Source organism: Trachymyrmex cornetzi, unplaced genomic scaffold, assembly GCF_001594075.2.
Source record: "Trachymyrmex cornetzi isolate Tcor2-1 unplaced genomic scaffold, Tcor1.1 scaffold392, whole genome shotgun sequence".
Taxonomy (NCBI): Eukaryota; Metazoa; Arthropoda; class Insecta; order Hymenoptera; family Formicidae; genus Trachymyrmex; species Trachymyrmex cornetzi.
Genome location: NW_017298663.1, coordinates 792,871 through 809,258, shown reverse-complemented (window position 1 = coordinate 809,258; position 16,388 = coordinate 792,871). Strand labels below are relative to the sequence as shown.

The window sequence follows — 16,388 nt, the reverse complement described above, 5'->3', positions numbered from 1 at the left end:
CTACTTTTAGTTTTATATGTCATGGTAGTCGTTTCTTACAATAAAATGTCTAAACAAATAATTTTATAAGTATTTTATGGCTTAGCTATTTCAAGATTACAAAATATAATCTGGAAGCAGAGGCTATATATAGGATGAAAGCATTGAGCTATATAAGTATAGTGACTACATAAATACTTGAACACTTTGTATTAAAATAGCAAACTTCCCTCTCTTTCAAATTTTTCTCTAGTATTTAAGAAGCGTGTTCTATTGCTAGGCCATTAATTGCGTAGTTTAATTATCTTACCGTGAAAAAATGAAGAGTCACATGTTACGAGCTATCCGCGTAAACTCAATTATGTTTTCACGACTTTCGTCACCGAGAACGTTTGTCTTTGTATAGCGATTGATCATTTTAATATCACAATTGCGTATTGCGAATAAATAAAACGAAAGTGCAATGCAATTCCATTTTGCATTGCAGTTTCGCTCGCAGGGACGCAAACAATTTAAAAAAATTGTTAAGGCTAATTGTCTGTAATCATTATCCAGAGCAAAGTGCATAAGGTGAATAATAAATAAGTTGGTTTCTTTATTTATTGAAATATCCAGATTCTAAGTCATTTCAAAGCGTTTCTTCGTAGTTTAAAGGAGAGTCATAATTTATTCAACAATATAAAATTTATTATTTTATAACAAATCACTTCACCGTGACTTACTATGAATCAGGGTTGATTGAAAAAATCTAGTGAATAGAAAAAAACCATGATAAATTCCGGTTTTTACTGTTCCAAATTTTATTCAATAAATAAATCAGCAAAAGCTAGAAAAATGATTAATCTGTAACACTTACGATATATTTATGTAACTTTATGCGAAAAAAGATATGTTTGCTTTAATTAATTTTTACTTTAAGTAAAAATCATACTAATCACTATAGTTTAAATCTTTAAAGTTTTAAAGGAAAACGAAATTAATCAATAGAATAATAAATCAATAGAGTAACAAAACCTCATAATAATAATAAAATCTTTAATTTAAATTAAGATAAAAAATATTTAAAACAAAAACTTTAAATATGCGTATACATATATGAATATATATACATATACAGGGTATCCGGTAATGATCGCATAATTTCTTGCGGACAAGTAGAGCGGACTAAACTGATTGTTGATAAAAAGTCTTCTACTATTTTGCAATTTTCGGTTAGGTACTTCACACACGCGCGCACGCACGCACGCACGCACGGTGAATCATTTTAAGTGATACACTGAAATATCTCGAAAAATATAAAAGATACGGAAAAATGTTGTATACAAAAGTTGCTTGTCTATACAAAAAATGTTTGTCTTTTGCAGTTTTTCTGTAAAGTTGATAGTATTTCAGTAAAAATTTATTGGAACACCCTGTATAATATATATGTATATGTATATAAAACATATATAGTTTAAATTTTGTGTTAATTTTTAATTAAACAAAACAGCAGACAAGAAAATTTTTACTAATATAGATTCTGTAACTATTTTGTAACTTTTAAGACATATCCACACAAACTTGCATAACCGCATAAATGTTTGCATAAAGAAAATTATTTAATCGCATTTCTTTTATAAAGACGTACGTAAAATATGATTGAATAATTCTCTTTATGCATATGTTCATATTTACATACTCTTAACGACAATCATAGACGGCGAAACAATCATAGACTTGCGAAAAATATTAGTGAGCACCGAGAAATATTGGGGGGGGGTTAGCGATGACACAAGTCGACACAATATTCACTTTTTTTTGCGGTGCTGATAGAAATAAATCGCTAAAATAACTAAAATCTATCAAATTAATGGAGATTTAACGAATTATTTCAGCGATTTATTTTCATCAAAAGCATCGTAAAAGGTGAATAATGTTATATACAGTTGATATCCACTTCTTCAGAGGACTGTAGTGGGCAAGGTATTTTGCGGTTACATGAAAAAGGCTCCTCTCTCAGGTTTCTCTCTGGTATATGTATGTGCAGGGACACTAGGGGTTCCTTCCAGGAGCATGTTCGGATTTCCACCTGGGTGCTCCCTGGGTATCATGTCATCCTTGTTGTTTAACAAACGTTAAACAAGGATGACATGACACCCGAGGAGCACCCTGATAGGAATCAGATCACGCCCCAACAAGCGACTCAGTACAACACAATGATTATCTCATCCTTGTTTAATATTGTCGAACAACAAGAATGTAATGCTACACTAAGTCATACCGTGTCATGTGTGTTTCTTGTTTGAAGGCATCTTAGGAAACGACGTGCTAACGTTACCACTTTTGATTTGCCGCGTCAACGTACGTTATGTATAGCGTATGTGTTACGTGGCCGATACTTTCTCGTAGTTTTGATCGCAGAAATTATTTGCAATTGTTAAAAAACTTTTGTTAAAATACTCCCCCCCCCCCTCCACCCAATAATTTTGAGGGCAAAAAGTGGTCTGTCCCCCCGTAGTCGGCGCCTATGACGACAATATCGATTTTGTTACACTGTCGTTTCGCAGTTTTTTTTTATCATATATAATTTGCGACAATGTAACGATATCGTTACTGTCATTAAAGACCGGTTGTTCTGTAAATTCGTCTTTCGGTCAATTTTATCCGTTAGATATAAGTAGCAAGATTACTCAATCACATGCGCGGATTGCAAGATTTACCTGATGGGTAAAATTTATCAAAAAATGGCACACCGAGAGATACAGAATAAGGAATCTGATATGTAAATTAGAATAGACGTTTTCCATTTAGTGATGACACAAGTCGACACAAACATCATTCTATCTTTCTTGATATTTAGAGAGTACGTAACAAAGATAGAACGATACTTGTGTCGACTTGTGTTATCAAATGGAAAGCATCCATTAATATATAATATATAATATCCATAAAAAGATTTTCTATTTATTTTATTATTTTTGGTAGAAAAATCAATTTTTTCCAAAAAATACTGGCATGGATTTTAGTCAGAAAAACGTAAAATTTTGCTAACTGTATAAAGTACATAAAAATTTTCACAAGTTAAAAATTTGCAATTATTAAAAAATCAATTGAGTCATGATATTTATTAGTGCAATTTATTATATATCAATTTTAAACTTTAAGTTACAACATTACAAAAGATCTCCCTCCAGAATGCTGTACGATAACTTTAATTTAATTAAAAGCTCCAAGTTTTTATAATCTGTCTAATTTACTTTTATTTGATACAACCAGATTGTGTTATTAACAATAATACAAATAAAGTGATCTAAGCATTTCATTGGAGGCGCAACTGTATGTATTTCTCCTCGATATCAGTCTTAAAATTTTAATTCAAAATCCCAATATTATCATTAGACTTCGAGTGAAGCAATCTCTTGCATAGTAAGTGAAGGAGGCCGTATTCGATCAAAGTGGATATTAATGCTTACCAATATATTTTTACGTGAATTTTACAATTTCTCGTTCAAGTAATAACTATGCGCCGATTTGTTGGTCTTAAAATATAATCTTAAATTGAAGCTGATTTAATATCACGCTTAAATTGAAGCTAATATAATATCACAAATTAAATTGACAAATAATTTAATAATATATACCAATGCTAATGAGCATTTTAAAACACTGTAAAGAATTTATTACGAAAAATAACACCTTAGAGCCAATTGTCCATTTATATATAATTATATAAAATTATATATAATTTTGTATAATTATATATAAAACATTTTTTCCCAGGAAGATTTGAATCTGGGCTTTCCCATAAGTATTCCGTGACAGGTGTCTTATCAATTTGACCACTGAGATATTTATTTTTCCTTTTTTTTTATGTTAAAAAGGGAAAGCATGCAATCATATGCATGCTATCTAAATTTTCGATTAGTTTCGCGTGATTTGCATTTGTGCGAGCAAGAGAAGCGGGTTTTATCCCACCCTCGTTTCGGGGGTGAGCGAATGTAGCATCGTATGGGAGGCACGCGCGAGATGATACGTCTCTCTCTTTCATGGAGCATTGATCGGATCCTGCGCATTCGGGAGAGGCTGGCCATATTACCCCCGCGATCCTTCTGATCTCTTAAACACCGCGTTCCCGCTGCTAGTCGATGCCGCGGTCGACGTATTCGTCGCGATTTTCACCTGGCCAAGCCGCGGTGTAGATCGTAGATAAGTAACTATCTCATCGTCATCATGCGGCTTCGCAATCCGGGTAGTTAAATATAATTTCGCGCCCTCGTTTCAATTCTTCTCCGCTCTTTTTTTTTTCTTCACCTCTTCATGAATCTTCGCTTGCATCTCGGTCGTTTTTAGTTTAGTTCATTTCTACACTGCGTGAGACTCTCGATCATTAGGGATTTCCCAAGAGGAACGTCCGAAGCAGGTATCGGACTCGCCATTTGGTAAGCACGATTATTTTATTGATATTAGCATACGAACTAATCCAAGACGTTAAAGAACTTCTAGACGTTTCGTACATTGTTCTATGTAACGAGAGAGAGAGAGAGAGAGAGAGAGCGGGGGGGAGAGAGAGAGAGTTTGTTCTATGTAACGAGAGAGAGAGAGAGCGGGGGGGAGAGAGAGAGAGTGAGAGAGAGAGAGAGTGAGAGAGAGAGAGAGAGAGAAAGAGAGAGAGTCCGCTCGATATGCCCACAAATGCAACTCTTGTACACGTATCTATAACTACTTCGTTTCCTTAATTACCAATTTACATGTCTTTCTTATCAATTATCCTCTATTTGTAACACTTGCAAGATGCGAACGATTTAAATTTGAATAGCCTGACACTCCATTTTATCTCACTAGGAAATATTCTATTTTTCCTTCAGTCACTGTATCTAGTTTATGTACGGGACTACATCTATAAGAAATTAAACATTGCCGTAGAGGCAACAGAGAGAAATGGCAAATTTCCGTGGATTTTATATACCTTCCTTTGGTGCAACGGTCAACGTCGCCTGGGAGACTTTGAAGGCCATATGGCCAGAGAACAGTCCGTGCATGGAGTTAATTCGCGGCAGCGGCGCCGGCGGCATAAGTCAGGACCATCCTCAAGGCCGATCCGGTCAGAGTCAATTCAAATCCTTCGACGAAGGTCATGATAACACTGAGATGATGACCATGAACGGGGATCAGGCATATCGAGATCAGAACAACGTGGGGATCGCCGAGGACTCCTTCAGTTACCAGAGAAATGGGTAAAGATACATCGCCATGCGTTGGTTTCACTTACTCCTCGGGTTTCAGTTGATTATATATCGTCATTCTAATTGTAGGGACAAAATTAGAACTGGAAGCATGAGTAGCGGAGAATTTAGCGAGTACGACGAGGGTGGCGGAGAGTTTGGAGCGGGTGTCAAGATTAACGAATGGCAAGCTGCTTGGAATGTTACAAATGCCATTCAGGTACTACAGGATCAAAGGAGTTTCTGGTAGCCATCACTCAAAGAAAAACGTAATGATAGCGATATAAAAGTGACAATTATACATGTTTTATTTGAAGAATTAATATATTTTTAGAAGGGGAATATTAGATTACAAAGCTGATTAAACTATTTTGTATTTATTGCAACTATAAAATAATGTATTCGACTATATTTATATATATAGGTCATTCCGCGTCAACTCGACCACCCTGTACGCAATCAAATGTAACTTATAGGATACCCAAATTTAGGTTGAAACTACTACTTTTCAACACCATGTGGCGATTTTGAAAAATATCATGTGACCTTGATTTTAATATTGATCTGTCAAATAGAAAAAGTAATGTTTTTCATTATTCCAATTTCCACTATTTTTTTGAAAATAAAGTACAATAGTCACTTTCAATGTAATTTTGCTGTAGTATGCTGAATCCAAATCTGAAATTAAAATTAACCAATAATATTTGTAACTCATTACAAGAAAGCGATCGTGTTATAATAAAGAATTAATATTAGATAATAGAAAATTAAAAAAAGATTTAAATAAAAAGAATAAAAATTACCAAAAAAGTTACCAAAAAATAAAAGTTACAAAAAAATATTTAAAAAATAAAAAAAAGAAAAAGTAATGCGGGCTTTGGGAAGTAATCTAGAGACAGTCTTAACGCAGTTTAACTTCAGAAAGCTTTTTCATGACAAACCGTTAAAGCTTAATATTAACAAATGGTATAATTATGCGATATATAACTGATTAATTTCACAGAAATATCGTATAAAGGAAAGGAGAGAGTGCACATTCTTAAAAATAACGTAACTATTTGGAATAATGAAAAAATTACTTTTTCTATTTAACAGACAAAATCAATGTCATCGCTTAATATTTTTCAAAATCGCCATATGGCATTGAAAACTAGAAGCTTCAATCTAAATTTTGGTACTCTATAAGTTACATTTGATTGCGTACAATTTTCGGCAGGGAGGATAGCCGAATTGACGTGGAATAACCTACACACACACACACACACACACATACACACATTAGTTTATTCAACTAATAAGAGGACACCAAACATATGGCCTCTTCGATTTTACTAAATTATATACAGTGTGTCCCACAACGCGTGACCGAAATTTTATAATATAAAAATAATATATTTCTGACTTAAAAATAAGACAAATATCCTAATAGTAAAATGTCGAGGCTACAGTTTTTAAATTAATAGCGATTAAAGTTAACTAATCACAGAGCTGACATTGACAGCGCGCGCTTAGGGACATTACATCACACAAGCGTTACGCCTATGTTCACCCTTTGTGAGATTGAAGTAATTATATATATTATACAATAATGTTGAAATACTTCACTCATGTTTAAATATAGAAAATAAGTACATATCCAACATACACAATATAAAAATATTACAGGACATTAAAAATAATAAACAATAAACAAAAATAAGTGGCTAAAAATTCAAAATAATATAAAATGCATACACCACTATGCAAGATGTTGGCAACGAACAATAATATATTGTTCGCTACCAACATCTTGCGTAGTGGTGTATGCCCTTTATAATATTGTTAAAAATAATAAATATGTATAACGAATTATTTTCCAAACTCATGAGTATCGCAGACTTCTTTCGTATGGTAAAAATATTTTCCTTAATTATACGTTATTTTCCAGTATGCATATAAGTTAAATATGATAAAACTCAATAATATTTAATAAAAAGTATGTGTTGATACAAATATGAAAGGAATTTAACTTGTATGCATATTGGAAAATAACGGCAAACATTTTTACCATACGAAAGAAGTGGTCTGCGATGCTCATGAGTTCGGAAAATAATTCGTTATACATATTTATTATTTTTAATATTGTAAGAAATAAGCGACAACACGAGAAAAATATTAGGGCGTTCCGGGATTCAAACCGAGTCCTGGTTTTCTCCAAATTGGTAAACTTCCATCCTACCACCGAGCCCTGACACTGATAGCTTCTGTGTTGTGACTATTTTTTTCTAAATTTCTTACAATATCCTGTAATATTTTTATGTTATATACGTTACATACGTACTTATTTTCTATCTAGTAATAATGTAATCTTCTTACGGACTCTCCAAATTCAAAACCAGAAAAGAATCCAAAAACCAGGACGAATGAGAGTCAGCGTGATAATTAGTAACTATTTTGATTAATTAATCATATTATATGCATAAGAACTTATACATAATTACTATTAAAAAATCACACCTGCAGTTTCCACACAATATCATCTCAGATAGCCAAGTATGATATAGCACATCGTGTAAACTAATGCATTGCATATGTTGTTATACATTTGCTGACATCAAAATAGAATACATTATGAATACAACAACATGACTGCTTATATGTATATATAGGGTGTCTCGTAAGTTTTGACCAATCGCCTTTGTGTAGATAGAGTAGACTAAACTGAGTTGAAAAGTCCTCTACCTTTTTGCAATTTTCGTAATAGTTAACAAGATATTAATTACTAAAAATTGTCAAATATTGGTCTTCAATAATTTTTTACTCAAATACTATCAACTTTACAGAAACTAATTAATATTTTGTTAACTATTGCGAAAATTGCAAAATGGTACAGGACTTTTCGACTCAGCTAATCCATTCTATCTACACAAAAGCGATTGGTCAAAACTTATGGGACACCTTGTATAATCAGTAGTCGAAATTTCTAGAACAAACTGTAAGCAATGGTGGTAACAAACGTTATGTTGTCGGCAACATGACAACAACATGTTAGCAATGAATAATTAATTGTTTTATCTTCAGCATTATGATGAAAACATGACAGCAACAGAAAATATGTAATGATCTCCATCCGTTGTTGCAAATATATCTTATTATGCATATTACAAAAATTTTTCGCAATTAAAGTAGAACAAGTTACAATAATATCAAAATAACTTTAAACTGAATCGTGATTGATAAAAAAAATAACTTTTAGTAAACATTTTGAAGCCATTTTAACATCATGATCATTTTTTATTCTGTTTAAATATGTTTTTCAATTTATTGCATATGATAGATTTTAGAAACACTTCTATTAAAACATTTCATATGACATATTGCAGAAACTTTTCAGAATTGTTGCATATGAGATGCGAAAGATTGAAACATTTCTGAAAACTTTCTGCAATAATCGGTGTTGTATGGGTAGGCATACGAACAATACGAACATTCGCTTGTGTGATTTACCGTCCCCGTGCGCGCGAAATGTCAGTTCTGTGATTAGTTAATTTTAACTAATCACGACATTTTGGTATTAGGATTTTTTTGTTATTTTTGAGTTAGAAATGTTATTAAAATTTCAGTCACAAGTTATGAGACATTCTGTACATATATTGTATTTGTATATACATATATATAATATATATATAAAACAGTTTAACACTCCTAATTCATACTAAAAATATAGAACGCGCTTTTCAAGCATTCGTGAAAAAAACCGCGTTGAAAAAATTACGTATTGCTAATATTTTAAATGCATTTTTCCCTTCATAAAATTCAGCCAAACCGAGGAAGGCCATATTTAGTGCCCCCTCCTCTCAACATCAGACATGACCTCCTCCGATTTGGCTGAATTTTATATCTAACGTGCTTCTCAAGCTTTAGCGAGAGAAACGCGTTCAAAAATTATACATTATAAAACAAGAAATTTTAACGTGTTTTTCTCGCAAATGCTTGTGAAGTGAGTTCTATAATTTTAGCATGTGTTAGTGGGACGGCTGAATTATCGTATATATATATATTAAAATTCAGCAAACCGAAAGGGGCCAGGCTTGGTGTTTCCCTCGTTAGTTGAATAAATTAATGTGCAATACATAGCTGAATACATTATTTTATAGTTGTAATAGTTATAAAACAGTTTAATCAGCTCTGTACATTAATTTTACATATAAAATTTGTATGCTGCGTCACTTTTATATTAGTTGTCACCACTATATTTTTCTCTGACAATGAGTGCTGGTGAAAATTTTTCTTAGAATTATTTAAATAATTTTTCAGTATTACTATGTACATTACAAAATCTTTCAAAATTTCTGTATAATTTTATGGTAAATATCTACATAAGGTCAGTTTTTTCGAAAGTCAATGATCTTGACATATGTTATCATGACTATGAGTGATCTCCAAGAGGTTTTAGCTGTGGCTCGTTATTTATTAAAAAGTTGTTAATAAAAAATGTTTAAAAAATAATTAGTTTCTATCAGTATTAAAAACATAATTTGTTATATACATATAGATACAGTGTATTTAAAGGGGGATCCGATTTTCCATGCTAAGCGAAGTTCATCTCGTTTCCCTCTGTTAGGCAGATGCTCTTTCCACGCAAAAGGAGTATGGGCTGGAACTCGTTTCGCGTAGAAAGTCTGCTTTCAAACACAAATTCTCTGCTTTAACATTTTTTAAAAGTTATATAAAAAAATAATTTATATTTTTAAAGCAGAGAATTCGTATTTTTTAAATAGAGAATTTGTATTTTAAAGCAGAGAATTTTTAAAACAAAGAGAATTCATGTTTTAAAATTCTAAGTACATGAATTTAATTAATCTCAAATGTGACTGTGCGCCGAAACATTCGGACATTAAGACATCAATCTGAGAGATGTTAATAATCACGAAACATTCGGACAATCGCGAGTATATATAATCCCCCCTTATTTCAAATAAGAAAACTCTTATTGCGAAAAATATTATCTCAGCCAGGATTCGAACCTGGGACCTCTCGACTTTCCGGGGCGAGTGTCTTAGCCAGCTCGACCACTAAGGCTTCGGAAATATTCTTCGCAATAACTGACACGTATAGTGTGAGAATGCGTAACCAGGCAGCATATTTTAAACAAAAAACCAACCGAGTAAATATAACAACATAATATAGTGAAGAGCGCCTTTAGGATCGGTCAAAGTTAGTTCTATATTTCTTATCACTCACACAATGTCATAAACTGACACCAAAATTATATCATTATTTTCGTGTTATTAACGGAATAAATGTATGATGTTATTAATTGATCACTAATAATTGTTACTAGTACGACAATAACACGAAAATAATGATATAATTACAACATATATCATGGTCATTGACTTTTGAAAGGACTGACTTTATGTAAATTTATCTAATTTTATCATTTTTTAGAAAATTTTTTTAATTTTTTACGAGTTGGAACATTTTTCAGAAAATCTCTTTTAGAATTCTTTATATGTATAAATTTTGAAATATTTTAAGATTTCTTATTTATAATTTTCGAAAAAAGCAATTACGATATTTGAAGAAATTTAAGGCTCCTAAGTAGGTACATCTCCTAAATAGTCGTGAAAGATATGTGAAAGTGAAAATGGGCTACGCATGTGAATTGAGTAAACGTATTTCACGTGTCTTTTATCTTTTTATGATTAATTACTGACTATCGGAGAGAGGGGGGGGGTGTAACAAAAATTAACGCATTATTTTTCGTTCATGATATTACAATTCTGTACGGCCATGTTGACTACTCAGAAGCCTCAAAACATTTTTTTCAGAAATCTTCAATTTAAAATCTAAAAAAATTAATACATTTAAAGTATGAAAAATTCGTAAAAATATAAGATTTTTAATAATAGATATTATTAAAAAATTTTTTTACTAAATATAAAAATTTTTTACCAGCTCTACGCAGAATCTTGTTTTCCATCAATATAGTTTTCTTTTAAAAAAAAGAGCTAAAAATGCGTAATTGCAATGTTATATCTTTGATGAAAACTTTACAATTTTTTTCATATAATTATTCAAAATTTTTGTATAAATTAAAAAATTTTTTCGAATTTTTGTACACTTTTTTATAATTTTGAAAGAAAATTTTTTAATTTTTTTGTATAAATCGAAATATTTTCCAGAAATAAAGTATATATCTTATTTTTAGAATTGTGTGTGGTTCATATATGTATGTATATATACGTGCGCGTGCGTGCGCGCGTGCGTGCGTGCGTGAGGACATTCTCTGTCAAATCGGACACTCCCTTTGTCCACAATTCAGTTCATCCAAAAAATTTCTTTCTAGGTTCAAATTGTATATATGTCTACTTTTTTTTAGCACTCTGGCCTTTTTGGAAATTCAATACGACGGTTATAAGATGACGGCTATTGTTCATGAAATTAAGAATTTTTAAATCATCACTCAAATGGGCTAAGATTCGTTCGATTTTCATGAACATCAGCCAAGAAGGAAAGTGTTAAAGGATTTGCGGGTTATTGCCATGTATCGTGATCTATGCTAATGTCAATTTCGTCAATCTTGCTTTTTATTTCATCAGGGCGAGGAGCGCACTGATACTATTAAAACTGTCAAATATGCATAAATCGCATTGTTCTCGAAGTAATATTTACCGAAATGATTGCCATGATAACTCGATCGTACAGTTTTAATTTAATCAATATAAAGATATTTTAAGATATTCACATTACTTTTTGTCTCAACCAGTACTTCATGAATTACAGTCATCATGTTAGGCCCACCATATTGAATTTCCAAAAAGACCAGAGTGCTAAAGGAAGTAGACATGTATATTTACAATTTGAGCTCAAAAAGAAATTTTTTAGTTGGATTGAATTTTAGACGGAGGGGGTGTCCAATTTGACAGAGAATGCCCCATACACATATAGGGTGTGTCAAAAGTCTGGAAACGGTCGAATATCTCGAATGTAAAGCATTTTTGCGAAAAATGTTTCAGACTAAAGATGTAGTTAAAAAGATCTATTCAGTGATCACATCCCCTTGAGTAGCGTCGCCAAGGTCAGGTCGATTTTTTTAAATGGAACTCCTTATTTTTTATTACATATTCTTGTAGCTTACCTCGAAAGCTTTTCAAAATACTATAATAAAATAGTTTTTCATTAAATATTTTTCGAGTTTGAGGCTCGAAAGTTACAGTATAGTGTATACCATCGGCATTGGCGTTACTTAAGATGCCAAAACGATGGTTAAAACCTCTTGAATGTTGTTCAGGATCATGATCTTAATAACATTTGTTAAGATCAAAGCCATTGAAAGTTGTTCTTATTTTCATTTTTACGTAAAAGTGAATTTTAATGGAAAAATGAAAATAAAAGGAACAATCTTCAATGGCCATGATCTTGACAAATATTATATTATGATCCTGAACAACAAGAGGTTTTTAGTCATCGGTCAGACACCTTTGGTAATGCTAATGATGGCGGTACTGTAACTTTCAATCTTTATAACACAAAAACCATTTAAAGAAAAAATATTTTATTATAATGTTTGGAAAAACTCTCGAAGTAAGCTACAAGAATACATAATGAAAAATAGAGGGTTCCATTTTAAAAAAGATATGACCTTGACCTGGCTTTGGCGACGCTACCTAAGGTCAAGGGGATGTGATCAGTGAATAGATCTTTTTAAACCTTACAACTTTCATCCGAAACATTTTTCTCAAAAATGCTTTGCTTTCGAGATACTCGATCGTTTCCAGACTTTTGACACGCCTTGTATACATATCTTGTTGGAAAAATGTCATGTCTAAAATTATTCCATGTTTTGGATCGCTTTCGGCGAAATTTCAGCATTTCAGAAAAATTTCAGTTTAATTTAAACGATTTTTAGTTGGAAAATTTATTTTTAACAAAATTTCAATGGAAAAGTGATGGCAAATTTCGCCTATTTTTTGGACCTCAAATTTCAAACTTTTTTTTATGGCAAATAGTACTATTAGATGAAACATTAATTTTAGTAAAATTTCAAGATGAGCATAGGCACGGTTCCGGAAATACAAAGGGGCGAAAGCGATGATTTCCAGTCAGAATGTATTGCATAAGGAAGAATGTGTGGCTGAAGTTCATTGGTAATATTGAAGGTATATTCTGTCGAATGGATCATCTATGATTCATTGTTCAGAGAACGATCTACTATTCACCGTTATTTCATTCATGAGGGGGTTCATGTAATGACAATTGTGTGGTTTCTTGGATTTGCTCAATACCAGGGATAAAAATACCCAATTCTGAAATGCAATGTATCTATCACGGTTCACAAAACAACCTTGCATAGTGAGAGGCAAGGGGACTCACATTAAAAAAGCATCCCAATCTGTGAGAGGCAAAGAGTCTCACATTAAAAAAGCACCCCAATCTGTGAGAGGCAAGGAGACTAACATTAAAAAAGCATCCCGATCTGCGAGAGGCGGCGTCAAGTGTCACTTCAACTCTATCTATCTCGGGAAATTTTCATGCTAGATAAAAACTAAGATCATATTTGAATCCGGCGTAAAAAAATCCATAAGAAACGATATGTTTCACTTCGTTAAATATATATTTTATTCCTTGGTATGGACACTTGAAGAGTTTCGTGTACTTTCATGGGTATGAGAAACCATCACTTTCATCCCTTTATATCTCCGGAACCGTGTCTATGCTCATCTTAAAATTTCTTTAAGATTAATGTTATATCATATAGTAGTACTATTTGACATAAAAAAAAGTTTGAAATTCGAGGTCCAAAAAATGGGCAAAAAAACAGGTCTTTTTGCCATCACTCTTCCAGAGAAATTTCAGTTTCAACGATTTTTCAGTATATTTGCCGAAAAATTCACTTTTAGTGAAATTTCAACAAATTTTCAGTAATTTCGCTGATGAAATGTTCCAAAACGTGGAATAATTTCAGCGAAATTTTTTTACCAGGATGTGTATACATACAGGGTGTTTGAAGTAACGATAAATCTTTTGCACAGGAACAAAATGGACTAAACTGAAAAGAAAAGTCCTCTAACATTTTGCAATTTTCGCAATAGTTAACAAGATATTAATTGCTAAAAATTGCCGAAAATTGGTCTTCAATAATTTTTTACTCAAATACTATCAACTTTACAGAAAAACTGTAACAGATAAAAATTGTTAATTTTTTTTTCATAAAGTTCCGAGTATTTTTTCAGAATTTTTTTATGTCTTTCAGAACAATATTGATAGAAATAAAACTGTATTTTCTCATGTTAGTAAAAATAAGGAAATGCAGTATTAAAAAATTAATAAAAAATTCTGGAAAAATTCTTGGAGCTCTATGAGAAAAAAACAATTTTCGTCTTTTGCTATTTTTCTAAAATGTTGATAGTATTTGAGTAAAAAATTATTAATTATGATTTGAAATATCATGTATATATACATTATACACATAAATTCTGAAATATTCTAAGATTTTATCATTTTACAATTTCTGAAAAAAACTTATGAAATCTGAAAAAATATAAGGTGTTTTTTTTTTAAAGAAATCTTTTCATAAATTTAAAATATAATAAACTCTTAAATATATTGTGAAATAACATAAGAAAATTTTTTACCATTTAATTATAAAAATTGTCGTAAAAGAAAATTATTATGTATGATTGTAATTGTATTTTTCTGTAAGTTTTCCTGCAAATTTCTCAGGGAATGTTCATCGTTTCTTTGCCGTTCGCCGTCTTACGTGGCGGTTATTGGGCGATCGCCGCAATGGTCGGCATCGCGCACATCTGCTGCTACACTGGCAAGATCCTAGTCGAGTGCCTCTACGAGCTAGACACAGTGACAGGTCAACGTGTACGGGTACGAGATTCGTACGTAGCCATCGCCAAGGAGTGTTTCGGGCCGACGTGGGGCGCCCGTGCCGTCAATATTGCACAGATCATTGAGCTGCTGATGACCTGCATTCTGTACGTGGTCGTGTGCGGTGATCTGATGATTGGTACTTTCCCTGAGGGCGCCATCGATACCCGCAGCTGGATGATGCTAATCGGCATATTCCTGCTGCCACTTGGCTTCCTCAAGTCTCTGCAGCATGTCTCCGTATTGAGTTTCTGGTGCACAATGTCTCACCTCTTCATCAACGCGATCATCATCGGTTACTGTATCCTGGAGATTGGTGACTGGGGCTGGTCGAAGGTGAAGTGGACGATTGACATGGAAAATTTCCCGATCTCGCTTGGTGTGATCGTCTTCAGCTATACATCACAGATCTTTTTGCCGACCCTCGAAGGCAATCTCATCGATCGCTCTAAGTTTGACTGGATGCTAAATTGGAGTCACATCGCTGCGGCAGCGTTCAAGTCGCTCTTCGGCTGGATCTGCTTCCTAACGTTCCAGAACGATACACAGCAGGTGATCACAAACAACCTGCACTCAGCCGGCTTCAAGGGCCTGGTAAACTTATGTCTGGTCGTCAAAGCGGTGCTGTCATACCCGCTGCCATATTACGCGGCTTGCGAGCTCCTCGAGCGCGCCTTCTTCCGCGGTCGACCGAAAACAATCTTCCCAACCATCTGGACAGTGGATCGGGAACTCAAAGTCTGGGGTCTGGCTTGGAAGATCGGCGTAATCGTGTTCACCATTTTAATGGCAATCTTCATACCGCACTTCAGCATATTGATGGGTTTCATTGGTTCTTTTACCGGGACCATGCTTTCATTTATCTGGCCCTGCTATTTCCATTTGAAGTTGAAGAGGAACTCAATGGAGTGGAGCGCTGTCGCTTACGATTGCTTCGTCATTTTCCTTGGTGTTCTCTTCGGCGTTATTGGCGTCTACGATTCCGGCTCCGCACTGATCAATGCCTTCGAGATTGGCCTACCCTTTTGAGCGATCTCGCGCCAACTAGGTCGTTTCGTTGTTCTTATCTGTAGCAAAATGATATTACGGAAACGCTCTCAGGTCGCAGAAATATTTGTTTCTCGATTTTAACATGTTGCTCGGTACATGTGCAATAATTACTGATGCAAGCAAGAGATTACGGAAAATCTAAAATAAAGGCGATAATTGATAGGAGAATTTTGTGTTTTGGAAAAATTAGCAATTTTTCTGAATAGCATTCAGATCAATAATCAACAAACTAATTTTTTACAAAATGCTAATACCAAATTAAGAAAATATATCAGGCCCGTCAGACAGTGGCTC

The 16,388-nt window shown here is 33.1% G+C and overlaps 1 protein-coding gene and 1 non-coding gene across 2 annotated transcripts; one reads left to right on the top strand and one right to left on the bottom strand.

Moving 5' to 3' along the window:
- The first annotated feature begins 4,584 nt into the window (after positions 1-4,584).
- On the top strand, positions 4,585-16,311 carry VGAT (vesicular GABA transporter). The gene is made up of 3 exons (XM_018512172.1): positions 4,585-5,192; positions 5,271-5,400; positions 14,889-16,311. The coding sequence occupies exons 1-3, from the start codon at positions 4,897-4,899 to the stop codon at positions 16,071-16,073; spliced, it is 1,611 nt and encodes a 536-aa protein (XP_018367674.1). The 5' UTR covers positions 4,585-4,896; the 3' UTR covers positions 16,074-16,311.
- Positions 10,166-10,241, bottom strand: TRNAS-GGA (transfer RNA serine (anticodon GGA)). Its single transcript has one exon. It is a non-coding gene; the product is annotated as a tRNA-Ser (tRNA).
- Positions 16,312-16,388: the final 77 nt, after the last annotated feature.

Coding starts and splice junctions, on each gene's coding strand:
- VGAT (XM_018512172.1), top strand. CDS start 4,897: ATGGCAAATTTCCGTGGATTTTATATACCTTCCTTTGGTGCAACGGTC. Junction 5,193..5,270: donor TTCAGTTACCAGAGAAATGG/GTAAAGATACAT, acceptor TTCTAATTGTAG/GGACAAAATTAGAACTGGAA. Junction 5,401..14,888: donor ATGTTACAAATGCCATTCAG/GTACTACAGGAT, acceptor CAAATTTCTCAG/GGAATGTTCATCGTTTCTTT.